We start from the raw sequence: 18651 nt of genomic DNA, 5'->3' as shown, positions 1-18651 counted from the left end.
GTCATCAATAACATGTGTGGTCAAATTTGTCAAACAAACTTCAGAAATGTCCCTTTATTTGGATGCAACATTTGCTAGGCAAACATTCTCCTCACTCTTAGGCCATTAACACACCAAAGACACATAGGAAAGAGGAAGAATATTTGCATCATCAGCATATAAAAAAAACAGGCCATCCTATCGCTCACCCTTTTGCACGCATAGGATGGAAAGCTGGAAGCAAATTTGAATTATGCATATTTGTGACCGTGCAAATAGCAACGACACACACAGGTCATTGTTTAGAAGTCAAGGTCGCAGCAAAAAGAGCCAATGTGATGTACTGCTTGCTTGCTTGTTTGAGAGCTTGAATAACAACTGACAAGTGAAAAAATGCATGGATGAAATGTTGATGTGTGGTTCAGTTACCTCTATGCATTGAATAAAAACAATTGACTTTGATATTAAATTCTCCTCTAATGGAAATTGGTCACCTGGGAGCACCTTGAATCTACTGTGACACAGAGCTGGAAGAAGTATTCAGATGTTTTACCTAAGTTAAAGTAACTAAACAGCAAAGTGAAGGCACTAATTTAGTATTCACAATATGAACTCAAAGTATCAAACTGCCACATATTTGTAGACAAATGGCCAATGATTTTTATATTATTATTTATAATATTTGTAATGATTATTTGCGATGCATTTATGTGAAGCAGTATTTTATTGGTGTTGCTGCTTGAGATAAGTAAAGATGTAACTATTTTATAGACTAATATGGAGCTTTATCAATAATGCCGTCTCACATTTTACAAGCTATTTGTTTTGAATGTAAAGTAGTGAAGTGGGAGTTTAAAGTAACAGAGAATAGAAAAATAAATGACATAACAACTTCCTCGAAAAAATTTACTTATTTTGATTTCATAAGCAAAGCAACTTCCTTATGCCCGGGCAGCCTACACTTTTTCGGTTCTCAATTAAATTCAAAGGGGCTTTATTGGCATGAAAGTTGAAAGAAACAATGTTGCCAAAGCATCACAATACAAAATAATTACACAATAATATGATATACAAACAACATTAACATACATTTCAAATTCCATCCATCCATCTTCTCCCGCTTATCCGTGGTCGGGTCGCGGGGGTAGCAGTTCCAGCAGAGAGCCCCAAACTTTCTTTTCCCTGGCGACATCAACCAGCTCTGACTGGGGGATCCCAAGGCGCTCCCAGGCCAGCGAAGAGATATAATCCCTCCACCTGGTCCTAGGTCTACCCCTTGGTCTCTTCCCAGCTGGACGTGCCTGGAACACCTCCCTAGGGAGGCGCCCAGGTGGCATCCTAACTAGGTGCCCGAACCACCTCAACTGGCTTCTTTCGACGCGAAGGAGGAGCGGCTCAACTCCGAGTCCCTCCCTGATGACCGAACTTCTCACCTTATCTCTAAGGGAGACACCAGCCACCCGGCGGAGGAAACCCATCTCGGCCGCTTGTATCCGCGATCTCGTTCTTTCGGTCATGACCCATCCTTCATGACCATAGGTGAGGGTAGGAACGAAACATTTCAAATTGTTACATATTAATGATATATTATATATATATATATACATATATATATATACATATATCAGGGTTTCCGTTAGCCGGTAATTACCGGTTTTTAGCTGGTAACATTTATTAAAAACCGGTAAATTCAAAACCTGCCGGTCAAAATGTCTGGTAATAATTAGGGAGGCTCCGATCGATCGGCCGCCGGTCATTATCGGCCGATATTCACTCTTAATAGTTTGATCGGTGCTCTCTATAAAGGCCGATCACGAGAGCTGGATCTGATCGATCACTCGCGTTCACATAAACGCGAGTGAAGTGTAACCGGACGGAGAGAGAGAGATCAGATCAGCTGCTGAGTCTGACCGAGACCAAGCTGCAAACTCTGGGGAAGAGCCGGGAAGCCAATACGGAAGTGCCACACACTGCAGTTCATATATTGGCCGATAGGCGATGGCTGCAGAAAGGAGCAATTTCCATAGACCCCCATGTTAAAATGCCCAACTTTACAGCAGAAAAAAACATGTTTCTGTCCCTGGCTCCATACGTTTTTATTATCGATATAGTTAGATTCCACCTTCATGATTATGGATCTGTGAGTGAATTGTTTTCTAACGCGACCCTTTTATTTATATTAGGTCTTAAAGTTTGTGCATAAATCAGGGCGTGGTCACATTGAGTGACGGCTCTGTCAAGTGCCTGCCGCTGTTAGCTTCTTGTCTCTTTGCTAGCTGCTCCGTGAAGCTAGCTACAGGGACTCTGCCTGCTCAGCTCATCCAGGAAACACAACTTGTAGCCGGCCGTGGTTGTTTGTTCTTCATGCTTATATATCGGACTATTGTGACTCGCTCTGCGGTTAAAACAGACGGTGCATGAATGCGGTAAGTACAATTCGAGTGCTTTATTTATGTGTTAATGATTTTAATCAGCTACGTAATGAATGGTAAGGCTTGGGTTAGCATGTAAGCTAGTGGTAGCTACATCGGTGCTAACGATTGTAATCGTACCCTCCAAGTTAAAATCATAGACTGTATATATAAAGGTTAAAACGAAATAGACAAGTGTTAAGTGGGATAATACTGTTGAACAAACGGCTTCTGTTTGAGGTTGATAACATAAGGTTACATCCTTGTAACTTAGAGATATTTTATTATGTAGGAGGAACTGTATGCATCTAAGGTTAATTTAAATTGGCTATGCTCAAGTATGTAGACAAGTTAATATCGAAGTAGTTATGTGAAATCAACCTCACAATAAGATGTGTGTATATTACAATTATTAATGTCATATTTCAAGATGATTACTTAGATATTACAATATGGTTGGTTGAGCTGGAGTTCATTATCGAGCTTACACGTTAACGTCACAGTCATCTGAAGAACGAACCCAAACCTTGTTGTTTTTATTAATTGCATTACCAAATGGGTATCAAATAAACAGTAAGCATTGGTAACACAACTTCCAAAGTTACAGTAAAATAAAAAGGACCCTGACTCGGACAATACACAATCCAACATGTCCAACAGAAGAGAATCAGTTATATTGTTTGTACACATGGTACTTTACATATATATATATATATCTGTTTGTTTAAGGTGTCCAGGTGATGCAGACAGGCTGGACCAGAGAGTGAGAGGCAGAACTGGACTCCTCACAGCAATGAACTTCAGCACAGGTACAAAGACTCTTTTTTTCTTACTGTACAAAGAATCAAGAAAGATATTGGTTTAAATGAATGAAGTATTGACTTGAATACACTGATATACATTCCAATAAACAATACTAAATACTAGATCACCTACACATCAGTTAAGTTGAGGGGTTTTTCCATGCAAAAAGTTACATTTAGATATTTAGCAATATGACTTTGTCAGCTTTCTAATGTAATGTATTGAAGGCAAAGATTTATCTCTCAATATTGTCTGTAAAAAACGTGGTAAAAGTTATTCTTTCAGTGAGACAACAGAGCAAGCTTCTACAGTTGCACTACGTTTTGATAACAGTTAAATATTATTTTGATAATAACATATATTTCAATGTTGATGAACTTCATACTGTTCATTCATAATCTGATTGTCTTTGTAGCTCATTGTTTAAATAAAAAAACAACATTACAATTACAAAATAATGATATCTACAGCCCCTAAACACACAAACACACCACTTTCATAAATAACACACTTGTTCTGCAATAATATGTTTTATGTTTCCTGTCATTTTTGTTAGGAAAGGACATACCTGAAAGACACGACATGTTCTCCTTCTCTGAGGGTCCAGAAGAACATCCAAGAGGATCATTAAAAGCTGATGCTATGAGATGTTAAGACCAGTACAGGACATTCACTATAAACAACTTTTATTGTAAAAACAGTCAGCTGATCGAATGCAGCTATTTCCACATCTACACTCCATCAGCTGATTATTTCTATTTGCCTCACTTTATGAGCTTCACATCACTTGTGCCTTGTACCGCAGAGTTTGCAACGTCACAAATAAATGGGGCCAATCTTCAGTCAGATGTGAATGTGTAATCTAACATTTTCAGTAAGATAATAATGGACAAAAGGAGTGCAAATACCAATACAGTTTATTGAAATGTGAACCAAAAGTTAATCAAATGTTTTAAATAAAAAGCACATGTGGACAGAAGGTGTAAACCTATTAAATGTATAAGTAAACACATTTAGTCAAATAAAGTGACAGACTAGGCCTGTGCAGTTGGTATCAGCTTTGCCCAGCATGGGCTCCTTCATCAGCCCTGGTCCTCCTCGCTGAGGAAAGACCCTCAGTCCTCTCCAAACCAACAGACAGGACGTCCATCACACGGAGGTTTCTCCCTGAAGTCTCTGCAGCCCTCTGGACACCACGCTGTCTCAATCCGTCCACACTGAATATGAAAGGGGGGAAATGAAAATAATAAATGCTTTAGACAATAAGAAACATAAAGTTGACTGTTGAGTTGCTCAGTTTTTTTAGATTGTCAATACTATTACTGTATAACTAATATCTCAGGTTAAGAGGCACATTCAAATAAAGATTGGTCTTTAAATACATTTTGTCTTTTGAATTGTTTGTCTAAAGTCAAGGATCTAGAACTGGTACTTATTTTTAATGATAGTCTGGTTATTATGCTGTTGGCCTCACAGGTAAGAGCACTAACTAGCTACCATCACATGTACCTTAGCTTGATGTATTAAACGTATGGTTAAGTGATATCAAAATATAAATAACTAATGTCATGCAAACATTAATATTTGCTTGATTCCAGAGTTGAATTTAGCACAATTGCATACAAACGTTAAGGGGTTTTAAGATTCTGAAGTATTATGCTAAAAACTCAATAACTTAGATTATTATTTATAGTTTTGCTGAATAGTTTCATGGCCGCTTACCTTAGAAACGTAAAATGCGACGGCAGTGTGCAGATGGGGAGCATGTTAGCTTAGCTTGGTAGCTTCAGCTAGCTCTGGAACTTCCAGCTGGGTGGCAGCAGGTCCCGCCTCGGCTCCGCCTCTTTGCCCTTATTTGGAGCAGGCTGGAGAAGGCGGGAGTTGAACTCTGACCACTGTTGAGCTGTTAGTGGCCGACTCCGCCTACTAAGGGCTTCACGGCAACTCTACAGAATCCTATGGGTGACGTCACGGACCCTACGTCCATTTATATATACAGTCTATGACCGAGACACGCAGCTCTGCAGAATCACCTGAAGCCCCGCCCTCTGTTTAGCGGGCTGCAGGAGCTGCTTGAGAAACTGACGGGCTGTCAGGAGAGAGGAGAGAGAGGGAGGGAGAGGGGAAAAGAGAGGCTCCGTTTCTCCCGTGTTATTATTCAAAGTTAATGTAAACTTTTGAATAATGTACGTTATCTACTACAAGTAGTTTGTTTGAATGTAATAATTATGTTGTTTGTGGAATAATTTATTGAAAAATGAATCTGAATTTTTCGATCTGTTACGATTATAAACTGAAGCAATATAAAAATGAGCCCGTGAACTGAGTTTTAAACTGAAGCATATCTGCTCATAGTCCGTTGATTACCTGCTAACAGAAACTCTGCTACACAACTCTTATTATTATTATTGAAATATGACCGGTAAGTTTCAAATTTGTCCGGTAAAATAAATTCTGTCCGGACATTTGACCGGCGAGAAAAAATCCTAGCGGAAACCCTGACATATATATATATATATATATATATATATATATATTATGATATATATATATATATATATATACAGTGATACAATTACACTTCAACACACGTGTCTCTCTCTCTCTCTCTCTCTCTCTCTCTCTCTCTCTCTCTCTCTCTCTCTCTCTCGCTTTAGCTTGTATCTGTTACTTTTTATTAGTGTATTAGTAGTCTACATACAATAACATACAAGGAGCAAGTAAAGTTTATTTTTTCATTGTTTATGATGAGCGAGCCTTCTGGTGCACTTTCTAAAATAAAATCAAAGCTCTACTGCCAGGAAGATTGCGTATGAAATTAAGACAATCTAGTTCACTGATCAGCAATGTTTTTAGATAAACAAAAACTAGGTGCATCTTGTTTTTGTTCTATCAGATGTTTAATGATTCAAAAATCTACCTCAGTCTTTGTTCATCAAAAACACCAAATCAACACACAGAAAAAAGAAAAAAAATTGGCATCAACAGCACAAAATCAAAACCGGTAGCAACCATGTTGTCAAAGTAGCAGCAAAAAGAGCCAATGTGATGTACTGCCCGCTTGCAAAACCTTTGTTTGTCCATGAAATAGATCCGGCATCCTGTTGGCACGTCTTATTGAAAAACTTGCTTTGGTTTTGCTGTTATTATTAAGCTGTCCAGGGCCGGCCCTAGACATTTTGGTGCCCTAGGCGAGATTATGATTTGGTGCACCATTATCTGTATCAAATGCACACATTGATGCCACCAAATGTCACAATAAAAATATAAAGTACTACAAATAAACTGGAATTCATTTACATCTTAAATTATTAATATATATACACGAAAAAAGATTTACAAATATCCAACCTTCAAATTGCTTTTTTAAATCATCACTGCTCTGCACACTTGCTAAAGAACATTTGTGTGGAAATCTCAATTCATTTGTAGGGCTGCCTGAGTATGGCCAAAAGTATGGGAGTAAATCTCACTGTAAACTATTTAATCATCACCAAATTCTGTGTTATTTTTGACTGTTTGCGCTCATCCTAATTTTCAGCCTTGATGTAACAACATTCATAATTAAGTAAAGGTAACACCCTTTTCACCCCGGTTACACTTTTCATTTACCCTGTACGATGGGCGCTGTAAGTGATGAAAGTGGGGGATGTTGGCCTGCAGCTCACAGCCAAAGTGCGAGCGAGCGTGGGAGCGAGGTACCGGTGCTGTTGTTATTAGCACCTGGTGCTAGCTGCGCTAACGGATATAAGAAGAAGATGTTTGTACAACAAAGGTGGAGGAGAGCTCTCCTGTCAGACTGAGAAGCTGATAACTACAGCTCAGTGAGGTAAAGGACTCTGAGTGTTTAGATAATTAACTTTAGTCTAAGATATCTAAAAAAGTGCATTACTAAATAAATGTTAACAAGGTAAAATAAGATATGAACAACAACAAATAAATAACAATACAAATAATATGTATTTATTTAACATTTGTTATTGGCTATGGGTTATTGGTTATGTTCACATACTTATTTGATTATTAAAATGTAAACTGATCTTTTTCATATGGGTGTTTTAGAGTTGTACCCCCTAGATCTAGTCTCTAGTAATTCTGCTCAAAGTGCACTAGATTGATGGGTGCTGTAAGTGATGAAAGTGGGGGGTGTTGGCTTATCAGGCGTCCGCAGCTCACAGCCAAAGTGGGCATAGGAGCGAGCGAGAGAGATAAATGCAATTTATGTAAACAAATATTTCCAAGGCACTCCTTTATAACTATTTGGATAAACAGGTTTAAAATAATTTCAATGTATACTATAGGACAGTAAACCAAAAATATCGTTTAAAACTTGAGAGATACAAAAATATGCATAAATACATTTTAACTAGGTAAAATAAGATATGAATGAACAACAAAAATAAAATAAGTGACATGTATTTGTTTTTGGCTATGGTAGGTTATTGGTTATGTTCACCTATTTGGTTATTAAAATGTAAACCGATCTTTTTCATATGGGTGTTTAGAGTTGTACCCCCTAGATCTAGTCTCTAGTAATTGTGTGCTTAAAGTGCACCAGATTGAAGCATTTTACTTTACATTTTCAAACATGTATTCACACACACACACACACACACACACACACACACACACACACACACACACACACACACACACACACACACACACACACACACACACACACACACACACACACACACACACACACACACACACACACACACACACACACACACACACACACACACACACACACACACACACACACACACACACACACACACACACACACACACACACACTGTCCTGTTGGTTGTATAGTTATCACAAAATAGTTCCCCTTTATGGGCAGTGACCAATCGGATGGGTGTGGTAGAGACATAAAAGCCAGGTACTTCTCAAAGCCAGAGCATATTTCTGCAGACGTTTCTGGTTTGGTCATTTAAATTGATGGTTAGCTTTCATATCATGGTTGGCCTAAATTAATAAGCTGATGAAAAATAAAATGCTTTTTTTTATTTAATTTACAGTAGCTTATAAACTTGTCATCAAAAATACAATGTGATACAGGACTGTAATTCATTGCATCTTCTTTTACCCAGAAAAGTCTGGTATCAAGAAGCGGAAGCTCAATGATGGTGTTCATTGGCCATCAGCTCCCAAGGTGATATAATATGTTGTTGTATTTATTGTTTAGTTGTACTCTTTAGGGTCATAATTTGAGTTTTTGTTGTTGTACGTATTCTGTTAGGTGTTTAATGATCCAATCCACGGAAGTATGGAGTTGCACCCTCTTCTTGTCAAAATCATCGACACGCCTCAGTTCCAGAGATTAAGATACCTCAAGCAGCTGGGAGCAGGCTACTTTGTTTATCCTGGAGCCTCCCACAACCGGTTTGAACACTCAATTGGGTATGTCCAATGTGTGTTAATGTTATCCAAAATCAATATTAAGTGAAGACTTGTTTGCTGTAATCGGACTGTATTTATGGCAGCACCTAATAAACAGTTTAAAACAAATTGCATATCCTGTTCTGCAACAGGACACTCAAGTGGTAATTGTGTGATGACTTTTTATTGTTGTGTGCTCTATGCTTTGGTGAAGGGTGGGGTACTTAGCAGGAGAGCTTGTGAAAGCTCTGAAGGAAAAGCAGCAAGATCTCAACATCACTGACAGAGACATGCTTTGTGTTCAGATCGCTGGGCTATGCCATGACCTGGGTGAGTGATACACACCTTCCACTTTAATATGAATAATTCATCAACAAAATGACCATTTGTATAACAATTTCTTACCCTGTATTACCTGTTTAGTTATTTAAGTTTTTCTCACATATACTGTGAACAGAGAATAATCTAAAATCTAAAATGCAATATATATTTATAGAATGTTAAAATGGCTCACTTCAGTTGGTTTTATAGCCAGCACCATTTGCTTACAAATATTTATATTTCTCCGTATATAGGACATGGACCCTTTTCCCATCTGTTTGATAAAATGTTCATCCCCAAAGCAACACGCCCATCTGGTCCACTAGGTGAACAAATGGAAAACTGGAAGGTGAGCAGTTATTATTCCTATTGTCTCTATTGTGTGACATTATACCCAACAACAGAAATAAAACACATTTATAAAACACCGCCAGCAGCTGCATGTCATGATCTGATCATGTTTTTTCAATCTGTGATTTTGACTGTATTGCAATACTACACGGTAAAAGTGTTTGTCTTCCGCCTTAAAGTCAAAACTGCTCCACCAGTTGAAAATCTGCTCAAAGATTGTAGGTCACCCCTGTGAGAAATTCTATCAATCAACCTACCAGCTGGCCATCAACATCTCTGATCCCAAACATATTTTCAAACATTTCCCAAATTGGGATCAATAAAGTACTATCTTATCTTATGTTCTATCTAAACAGTCGGAGTTACAAGGTCCCACGATTTAATAAAGTTAGATTGAAGCTCTCCTTTGTGCACCAGTCCATCCTCAAATTAAATACAGAGCTATATCCCAGGTATAATGTGCGCTTGAGGGTCTTAAGCATGTTTTCTCTTCAGTGATTGTTATGTTAAATGTTTGTTTCCTTGTATCGTGTCTTAATATGTGTCCCTGTTTGATGTTGCAAATAGAGCTGCTATGATGCAGGAACAATTTCAGATTTGATCTGACAATAAACAATTATCGTATCTTATTACACAATATTTGACATTCAATGCGGCATTGCCTTTAATTAATTAGTTTTATTTTGTTGCTTTTTTCAGTCAAAAGCAATAAAGCATAATCCTTTCCTAAATTATGCACTATTCCTTTAAGCACAATTAGTTGTGGCATTCATGGTATTATGAGACACATGCAGGGTACTCTCTCAAAGGATATTATAACTACCTTTGTCTGCTTTCTTCCAGGAACTTCTTGAAAGGTTTTCATATATATATTCATATACTCTTAATTCGGGTGTTTCAGTTTAATAAAAGTGAAAATAGACAACATAATCAATTTAACTTATCAACATGAAATATATATATATACATATTGATTGCACAATGTATTGGCTTACGAATAATGACACGTCTCACATTTATTGGATATTAATGGATGTCATTCTGACTTGTTCAGTTTAAATAACCATTACAGCTGTGTTAAATATCAGCAATAACTTAAACATGTATGAGAAGAGTGGGAGTGGTTAAACATCTGGTATAGGCGGAGCGGTGCAAACCAGTCTGTGCTTTACAGAGCTCCCTGTCATTATGCAAGTTTTGGCAACTAAACTGTCATGTTTTCAGCAAAGCCAGGCTCTTTCTATTTAAACAGTGAGTCATTGTTCATTTTTATCACTTTGAATTCTCATACTAATATATCAATGAATTTGTGTACCTTGCAGCATGAGGAGGCCTCTGTAGAAATGTTCGACCACCTGGTGAAATCCAATGGGGATCTGAAGGGGATGATGGAGGCATGTGGCATGGAGCTGCCCGAAGACTTGGACTTCATCAAAGAGATGATTAAACCCCCAAAAACACAAGAGGAAGTTAGTCACGCAATTTGAATTTTATGATATCAGCATTATCTTCGTTATTGCTACAATAGCCCATGTCTAATGCCAGCCACTCTGTGCTGTCATCTCCACAGTGTAAAGAGCGTCTAAAGAAGAAGTCCTTCCTCTATGAGATTGTGGCCAACAAAAGAAACGGCATTGATGTGGACACGTTTGACTACTTCGCCAGCTAGAGCAGTTCAATTTTTAATGCAATAAAACAAATGTGTATTATACAAATAAATAATTCACATTTAGAACATAGTCCTGGTTATTTAAAGAACATGTAGCATTTTCCTGGTGTCTTAGATGAGTTTTTGTAATAAGCACATTTTCTTTACTTGTCTTGCCTTTGTGTCCTATCAGGGACTGCCACCACCTGGGCATCAAGAACAACTTTGACCATGACCGCTTCATAAAGTTTGCCAGGGTGTGTGAGGTGGACGGGCAGAAGCACATCTGCACTAGAGACAAGGTGCTGACTTTGTGACATCTGCTTTTGGATCAGCTTTTATAACAGCAATCAATTGAAATGATTTGTGGTAACTTATAGATAATTCTGTTAACAGGAGGTGAACAATCTCTATGACTTGTTCCACACGAGGTTCTCTCTCCACAGAAGAGCCTACCAGCACAACGTGGTTAAGATCATAGAGCATATGTGAGTATCTTCCCTTCTCACGTTGGTATTCTGATTTTAATAATTTAATTTGCTTCATAATCAAATATTTTGTATGGTATGCACAAAGTGATAACATATTACTTTCATACAGGATTGCAGAGGCCTTTTTAAAGGCAGACACGCACATCCAGATTAAAGGCTCAGGAGGGAGGAAGTTCACCCTCTCCACAGCCATAGATGACATGGAGGCCTACACCAAGCTGACAGGTCAGCAGAAACCACTTTGTGCTGTGAGCTTATCTTTTAACAATAAAGCAAAGCATTATTCATAAACTTACTATGTATTTTTGATCCATTAGAGACACAGGCTCTCACTAACACTCCTCTAAAAAGCCTAAATCCTCACTATGATCTATGTAGAAGAAGATGGTGAAGAAAACTTTGTTTTTTGTCACCTCAAAGTGAATGAATTATTAAAAAAACGATAAAAGTCTTGATGAATTTAAGTAAAAATAGCATAACAATATCTAACATCTGTTTACAAATGTATGCACTATACTCCATGTCTCGTTTATCCAACACTTCTTTGGGGGGGAAACGTACTATTTAAAACACTACTGCATAATCAGTTGCACTGGGGAACTACTCGTCTGTGTGAGTGCTGTTAATGCAGAAATGATCATTTTGGTGGTACCGTATTCCTTTTATCATGTTAGTATGTTTAACAACACAACAAAATAAACTCACCAGATAAATCGTGGCTAAACCTGTCTCTGCGGTCCTGCCTGGGTCTCGTCATGCTGCTTCCCTGAAGGCTCCCACAGGATTGTAGTTGACATCTTCGTAGATTCATCTTCTTATTACAAACACATGCATTTCCTAACATTCGGTCTATATGCTGTAAAATGCATTATCTCTTCAATTTACACACGGCATCTATTGCACGTCTGTCCGTCCTGGGAGAGGAATCCCTCCTCTGTTGCTCTCCCTGAGGTTTCTCCCATTTTTTCCCGTTAAACTGTGGGTTTTCTCTGGAAGTTTTTCCTTGTACGATGTGAGGGTCTAAGAATAGAGGGTGTTGTTTTTCTCATACTGATATTCTGAACAATCTGTGCTGTTGTATTTGCTGTAAAGTGTCTCTACTGTAGGCTATTTTTATTATATGTACAGCACTTTGGCTCGACCAAAAATCGTTTATAAATGTGTTATATAAATAAAACTTGATTTGATTTGATTTTGACCAGAAAACCTTATGCTCTTACTGGGGTAACGAGTTTGGCCAGGGCATGCCACAAGGACATGCTAATGACAACAGGCACATTAGAGCAGATAGGGTTAACTCACCATTTAATCCTTTCCTTACACCTTTACACTTATGTTTTTGGTTTTGTAAAGGTTAAGTTAAGACACAACCATTTTAGATTCAAAGTAATGCTCTTCAGTTCACGGAGAAACAAAAACTTGCCATTCTTGTTACAGATGATATTAACAGACACATTTTGGTTTAGCAAATGCAATTTGGTCATGGAGTGTTTTTCATATTTTTAAGAACAAATTAAAGTAGAACAAATGTTATCACAAAGTTGTTCTGCAGATGTTGTGACTCATGCTTCTCAGTTTACAGTGTCAGTGACATCGTTTTTCTAACTTGCTCTTCTGTCCCGTTTGTCCTTTAGATTGTGTATTTGACCAGATACTCAACTCCACAGAGGATAATCTCAAAGAGGCAAGGGAGATTCTAAAAAACATCGTCGATCGTAAACACTACAGATGTCTGGGTGAAATCAAGCATAAAGGAACCCCAACCAAGGTGTGCAGTAATGTATTTGTTCCTGTATTACATCACATATTTGTAATCAATAATCTCAAGGGATTGTACAGCAGGAAAAAAGATCGATGTCATCTCTTCATCAAAAGAGATTAAGGCAGGAGGGGGCAAAAGCGTAACCTCATGTTTGCTTAAAAGACAGTTATTTTCTTAATGTATTTAAAAAATGTAACTCAGGAAAGCTTAATTAATTTATGTTTCATGACACAACTCTCATTACATCCTATCTCAGTTTGAGCAGACACGCCTTCGGTTGCCACTAATTATTTTACTTCAAATGTATGTTACCTTATTTCTTTACATACAAATATCAGAAGTTGAGTAATGCTTTTTGCTTGACAAACTTTGCTGGTGATTGAGAATTACACTCCATATTTGTGTCTCATTTGCAAAGGTTTAGCATAATCGGTTCAGTCCCCTTTTGAATTTGTCCCTGATTATTACAAAAGTAAAGTTTGTCAAAACAGAGCTGAATGTGATGCGACTATTGTGGTTGAAGAACACATTGCTTGTTTCTGTTGTCTCTATCACTTTCCATTGCCTCTTTTCGTATTGTACCTGGCTTTTAAGCAGACTATCCTAGAATTGTTGTTTAGAGAAACTATGCCGTATGAGCAAGAAAGATCATAGTACGAGGTCACATAACACTTAGACTACATCCACAGTAATCCACTGCGTAAAAAAAGCCTTGCGTTCACAGTAGATACTCAGGGTGGTTTTTATAGAGACCTACGCCAGCAGTGAACAATAAAAGAGATGGCATCATTGTATCTGGAAATGAACAAATCTGCGCCTCAAAGCCAACATCTGGTGAGGTGTGAGTCAGGTGCCTGACTAATAATTATGTCAACAGTATGACATAATCAATGATAACATCATTAACTTATCATTGTGTGGGGTGTGACAAAACAATCTTTAATACTGATTAAAAACAATTGCTGTGTGATATGACCTGCTAAACTGACATTTAAAATGAGAGATTACACAGAAATTATGAAGCAATATAAACGTTTAATAAACTGCCACACAGACCCCTGACAGCAACTGGGCAAGCTTACATTATCCTTTTGCAAACACTCTATGTTTCCAATAGACTGTAAAAGGTTTGCATCAAGAATACATTCTAATACATTGTTTTTAAAAGGCCTGTTGTCGGGTGAGAGCACATCTTTAGTTTGAGTTTGGATAGACAGCCAAAACCGAGAAACAAAGATGTTTGATTTGTATTTACCTGCTTAATGTGGACCTCCTCTTACTGTGTTTTATCACGATGGAAATAACTGAAAATGTAAATGTAATCTCTCACTTCTCATAAGTTCTCAACCTTTGTCCTTTGTATTTAAGGATGAGATATCTCAGTTGGAAGTGGAACTGGCTGCAGCTCTCCCATTCGCACGACAGGAAGCTCAGGCTGACGGGCTGACACAGGAGGACTTTGTCATTTTGGTAAGTTTTTCGTGTACTTACTTTTGCTTCGCTAATCTTCAAATTGTGTTTTTTTTTTAGATACTGCCATCTCCATTGATTTACTTTTGAATAAAGAAGAGGCTTCTGTCTCAACCTTCTCTTCTAGTCTGCTACTATGGACTATGGGAGTGGGGCGGAGGACCCCATCGATAGTATGGACTTCTACAACAAGAATAACCAAAACCAAACATTCAAAATGAAGAGAGAACAGGTCAGAATAATGACGACTGAAATCTCAATCTTAATCTTTTTTTGTGTGAGCTTTTGTGTATTTCCTTTTAGGGAAACCTCTGTTATGTAATTTTGTATTATATTTATGCTGCTATCATTCTTGTCAGGTATCCAAGCTTCTCCCTGTGCACTTCTCTGAGACGCTCTTCAGGGTTTACGGCAAAAAAATTGATCCTAAAAGTCTGGAAGCTGCCAGGGGACACTTTGAACAGTTGAATCCAGGTAATATGTATATCTAAGATATTAAACATAGAATGTATCGGACTGCCTATAGCCGAGTAGTTAGTTGTCAAATCGAAGTAAAATGTCCTGAGCAGCAAATCTTAGTTTGCTGCCTGGTTGGCTGGACCACTTGGGGGGTAAGAAAAACCCTCTAGTTTCATTTGAACATCTGGAAAAGCAGATGAGCCGCCTACTACAAGTCATTCCCGTACTCTCTTTACAAACATATCTACCCCCACTACAACTGTCAAATAAATAATTGTTTTTAAATAGGGTAGGAGGTTTTATTAAATGGCAGTGATATTATATCATAGTATTACACTATAAAATATGAACAGTATGAGTTTTAGTATATGGACATGAGCAGGTAAGTGTGAGGAAAACTTCTGTTCAGCAATGCAGAGCCAATGCTCGTGAAAGGAATGGAAGCTGGATTCGCCTTAGTCAAACACTGATATTTATTGAGAGAGAAAATACGGCCGGAGAATTCACAAGGTATATTCACAACTTTCATTATGAGACCCCAAGCAAACTCTGGAGACAAAGGGGACAGGAACACATCTATACATTAGAAGAGGAGGGGCCTATATTCCCGCCTTTCCTCTAATCAATACCAGGCATCGGAACAAAGCACCTCTGTTTTGCAACTCCTCATGTGCCCAAACCCCTCCCCCACAGGAAAGGCAAAATACCTCTTGACCTGTGTCTTCCTGAGAAGTTACACAGGAACATGCAAGAAAGACTGAGAATCTCTAAATACACAGATCGGATTAAAATATTCTCTTACAGTAAGGATGAATAATTACTTTCGTTACATCTCGTCAGAGCTCAAGGATACAATTGCACTTCAATTGCACTTCAATCTTGCCTCTGGAGTTAAAACCATCTATGCCTGGCTGCTGCTTAATGATTATTTGAATCATTGATTAAGTAGCGATTACTTCCTCACTCACTTCACTTTTATAATTTGGTCTGTACATGTAATAAAATGGGGGAAAATGCCTATAATATGTAGTAAAGACAAAGGTTACGTCTTTAAGTAAAGTGAGAAGCTGGATCTATTTTTCTGTCGAGCTACTAATAATGTAGCGCCACTGTAGACTACACTTTACTGCTTCAGTAAAGATAGTTGCAGCTCTGCTCTTGGTAATGCTGATACACTTGTCTTTCTTTATTTACATGCAGTGTGGAGCAACTCTCACGTCACAGAATCTTGATGAATCTGAAGTTTTGGAAAATGGAAGTTAAACCTGAAAAAATAAAGAAAACACTTCCTGGCACTCCTTGGTTCATATTGATTGAAGGTGATCGAGAAATGTGATCAAGTGAGTATGTGACTTAACGACCTAAAAGTGAATGAGGATGCATTATGCATAATTGGGCCATATACAGTATGCAATTTTTAGAGCCTTGTTTAATATTATACACTGATCTAAGTGCAAATGTGATCATTTTAAATCAGCTTTAATTAAGAATCACTGTTTAATACCATATTATGGCTATTTGAAATGTAATTTTACGTGTAATTTAGGGATTTGTTTGTTTAAGATATCCATCGTGTGAATTAATGTGGTAACCTGATTAGATATTCTTTTTAATTGTATTCATGTTTGATTAAAGATTGTTTTGGGTGTATGTCTTTGTTTTTAATCTATCAATACTAAATCAATATCATTACTATTACCATTATATATTACTATTCATACTGTAGTTATACAATATAGCTTCCTTCCTTCAATGTAACCATCTGTATGAATCTGGTTAACTTAGGGTGTATTTCTGTTTATGGTCATGGTGTGAAAATGTTGTGATTTGTCATCATGCGACTTTTGAGGAAAACCTAGAACAATGTTTCAACTTTGTTGCTGTTGAGATTGGGTTAATAAAAAAGTGTTTCTTCTTAATTTAAAATCAATTAAATGTTGTGTTTATTGTGCGTCATTGTGTCAATATTACTCATCCAACATAATAATTCAGCAGCGATTTGAATTCAGTTAGATATAGAGTTGCTTATTCAATTCTTCAACAATTATCACTAGGACAGATTCTTTTCTTTTTGCACAACCCTGAGGTAATTCATCTAAGGGAATATTTGAAGAAACGTATCTCACACAGTCACACACTTCAATATCCATTTAATACCAAAAATCTACTGATACATAACTCACTCTATTAGAGCTGCAACTATTAACCAAAGTGTAGGTAGCATTTACAATTTCCCTGAAGCCCTTTTCATTTATTGCACTTAGTTTGCTTCCTCATTGTGTCTATATTGCAAAACTACCTCTGCTTTATTTCTATATAGGATGCTCATTGCAGGGTTGGGCTATATGACAATATATGTAAAATGTTCCCTTCATATAATCGCACCATCATTCAGGGTGATAACCCTGGATTTAAACCTTACGGTGTCAATTATTCATTTCACTGGATGTGTCAAAACAGATGATCCTAACTATTTTATCAATAAACATTTTATAGAATATATATCATATATTACTTACTTATACTGTTTTGTTGTTAGTTTGGAGTTTTCCCTTATACAAAATAAGGGCCTAGAGACAATAAGGGAGTATTATGCATGTTGTGATTTTTCTACCTTCAAACCAGGTTATACAGTATGAGCAGTGTATTTCAATGAAACGTTACTTTATACTTCACAATTTTTTTTACTCATCGACATTTTTCGACAGCTTTAGTTGCTAGTAACTTTGCAGATTCAGACAATTAAAACAAAATATATAAAATAAACTAGTACATGATAATGGATTACAGCTGGCAATACATAAAGCACAGCTTCCAGCTGCAACATTAATCATTAAAGACTATCAGCAGATATACTGTAATATGATTTATTCTGTAAAGAGCTATTCTGCACAACAAGTAATTTCACTTTGTACTTAAAGGTCCCCTATTATACTGTTTTTCATCAATATATTATGGATCTCAGATATATACAAAAAATGTCTCTGAAGTGTTCGGCTCAGGTCACCTCACGTCACTCTACACTCGTCGATCAGAGCGCATTTTCGCGAGCGGAGCACATTTTCTCGTCCGCCTCACGGAGCGTGGAAAGTGAGGGGCAGGGCTGCCTCTCTTTCGTCGGCGTGGATAGGAGGTTTACCTGTGCACCTGTGCTGTTGTGGGGAGGTTTTTCCCGGGAAGTCGCGGAGAGACGGAGTGGCTGCACGTTGTTGTTTGGGCCCCCTTTTTCCACCTGCCCAGTTGTGCTGTGGCAGGGACCTGCTTCCACTTGTCGTGTGCTGCTGTCCTGGCGAGATTTTACCCCGGGGGCGTAACTGAGAGACCGGAGCGGCTTCGCGTTCGGGCTGCGGCCTGCTTTACACCTGCTGTAGCGGAGGCCTGTATCCACCTGCTCCACCTGTCGTGCTCTACGGTACCGAGGACGTTTTACCACGGGGATATCGCTGAGAGACCGGAGCGCCTCTACGCCTCGAGCTGGTCCTGCTTCGCCTATCCTGCTGTAGGCCTACTGAGGAGGTTCTGCACCGGGGATATCGCGAGGAGAACGGAGCGCCTCCACATTTC

General features: G+C 38.0%; 1 protein-coding gene across 1 annotated transcript; it reads left to right on the top strand.

The window, feature by feature from the left end:
• The first annotated feature begins 6843 nt into the window (after nucleotides 1–6843).
• LOC117449983 (deoxynucleoside triphosphate triphosphohydrolase SAMHD1-like) lies at nucleotides 6844–15019 on the top strand. The gene is made up of 15 exons (XM_071203581.1): nucleotides 6844–6892; nucleotides 8297–8358; nucleotides 8446–8606; nucleotides 8800–8915; nucleotides 9161–9255; nucleotides 10580–10726; nucleotides 10828–10919; nucleotides 11096–11207; nucleotides 11302–11393; nucleotides 11506–11621; nucleotides 13031–13164; nucleotides 14527–14628; nucleotides 14756–14860; nucleotides 14932–14941; nucleotides 14988–15019. The coding sequence occupies exons 1-15, from the start codon at nucleotides 6844–6846 to the stop codon at nucleotides 15017–15019; spliced, it is 1425 nt and encodes a 474-aa protein (XP_071059682.1).
• The last annotated feature ends 3632 nt before the right edge of the window (nucleotides 15020–18651 follow it).

This window comes from Pseudochaenichthys georgianus, chromosome 7 (assembly GCF_902827115.2).
Source record: "Pseudochaenichthys georgianus chromosome 7, fPseGeo1.2, whole genome shotgun sequence".
Classification (NCBI taxonomy): domain Eukaryota; kingdom Metazoa; phylum Chordata; class Actinopteri; order Perciformes; family Channichthyidae; genus Pseudochaenichthys; species Pseudochaenichthys georgianus.
Note: the sequence above shows the minus strand (reverse complement) of the source record. Positions and strands in the feature narration are given on the sequence as shown.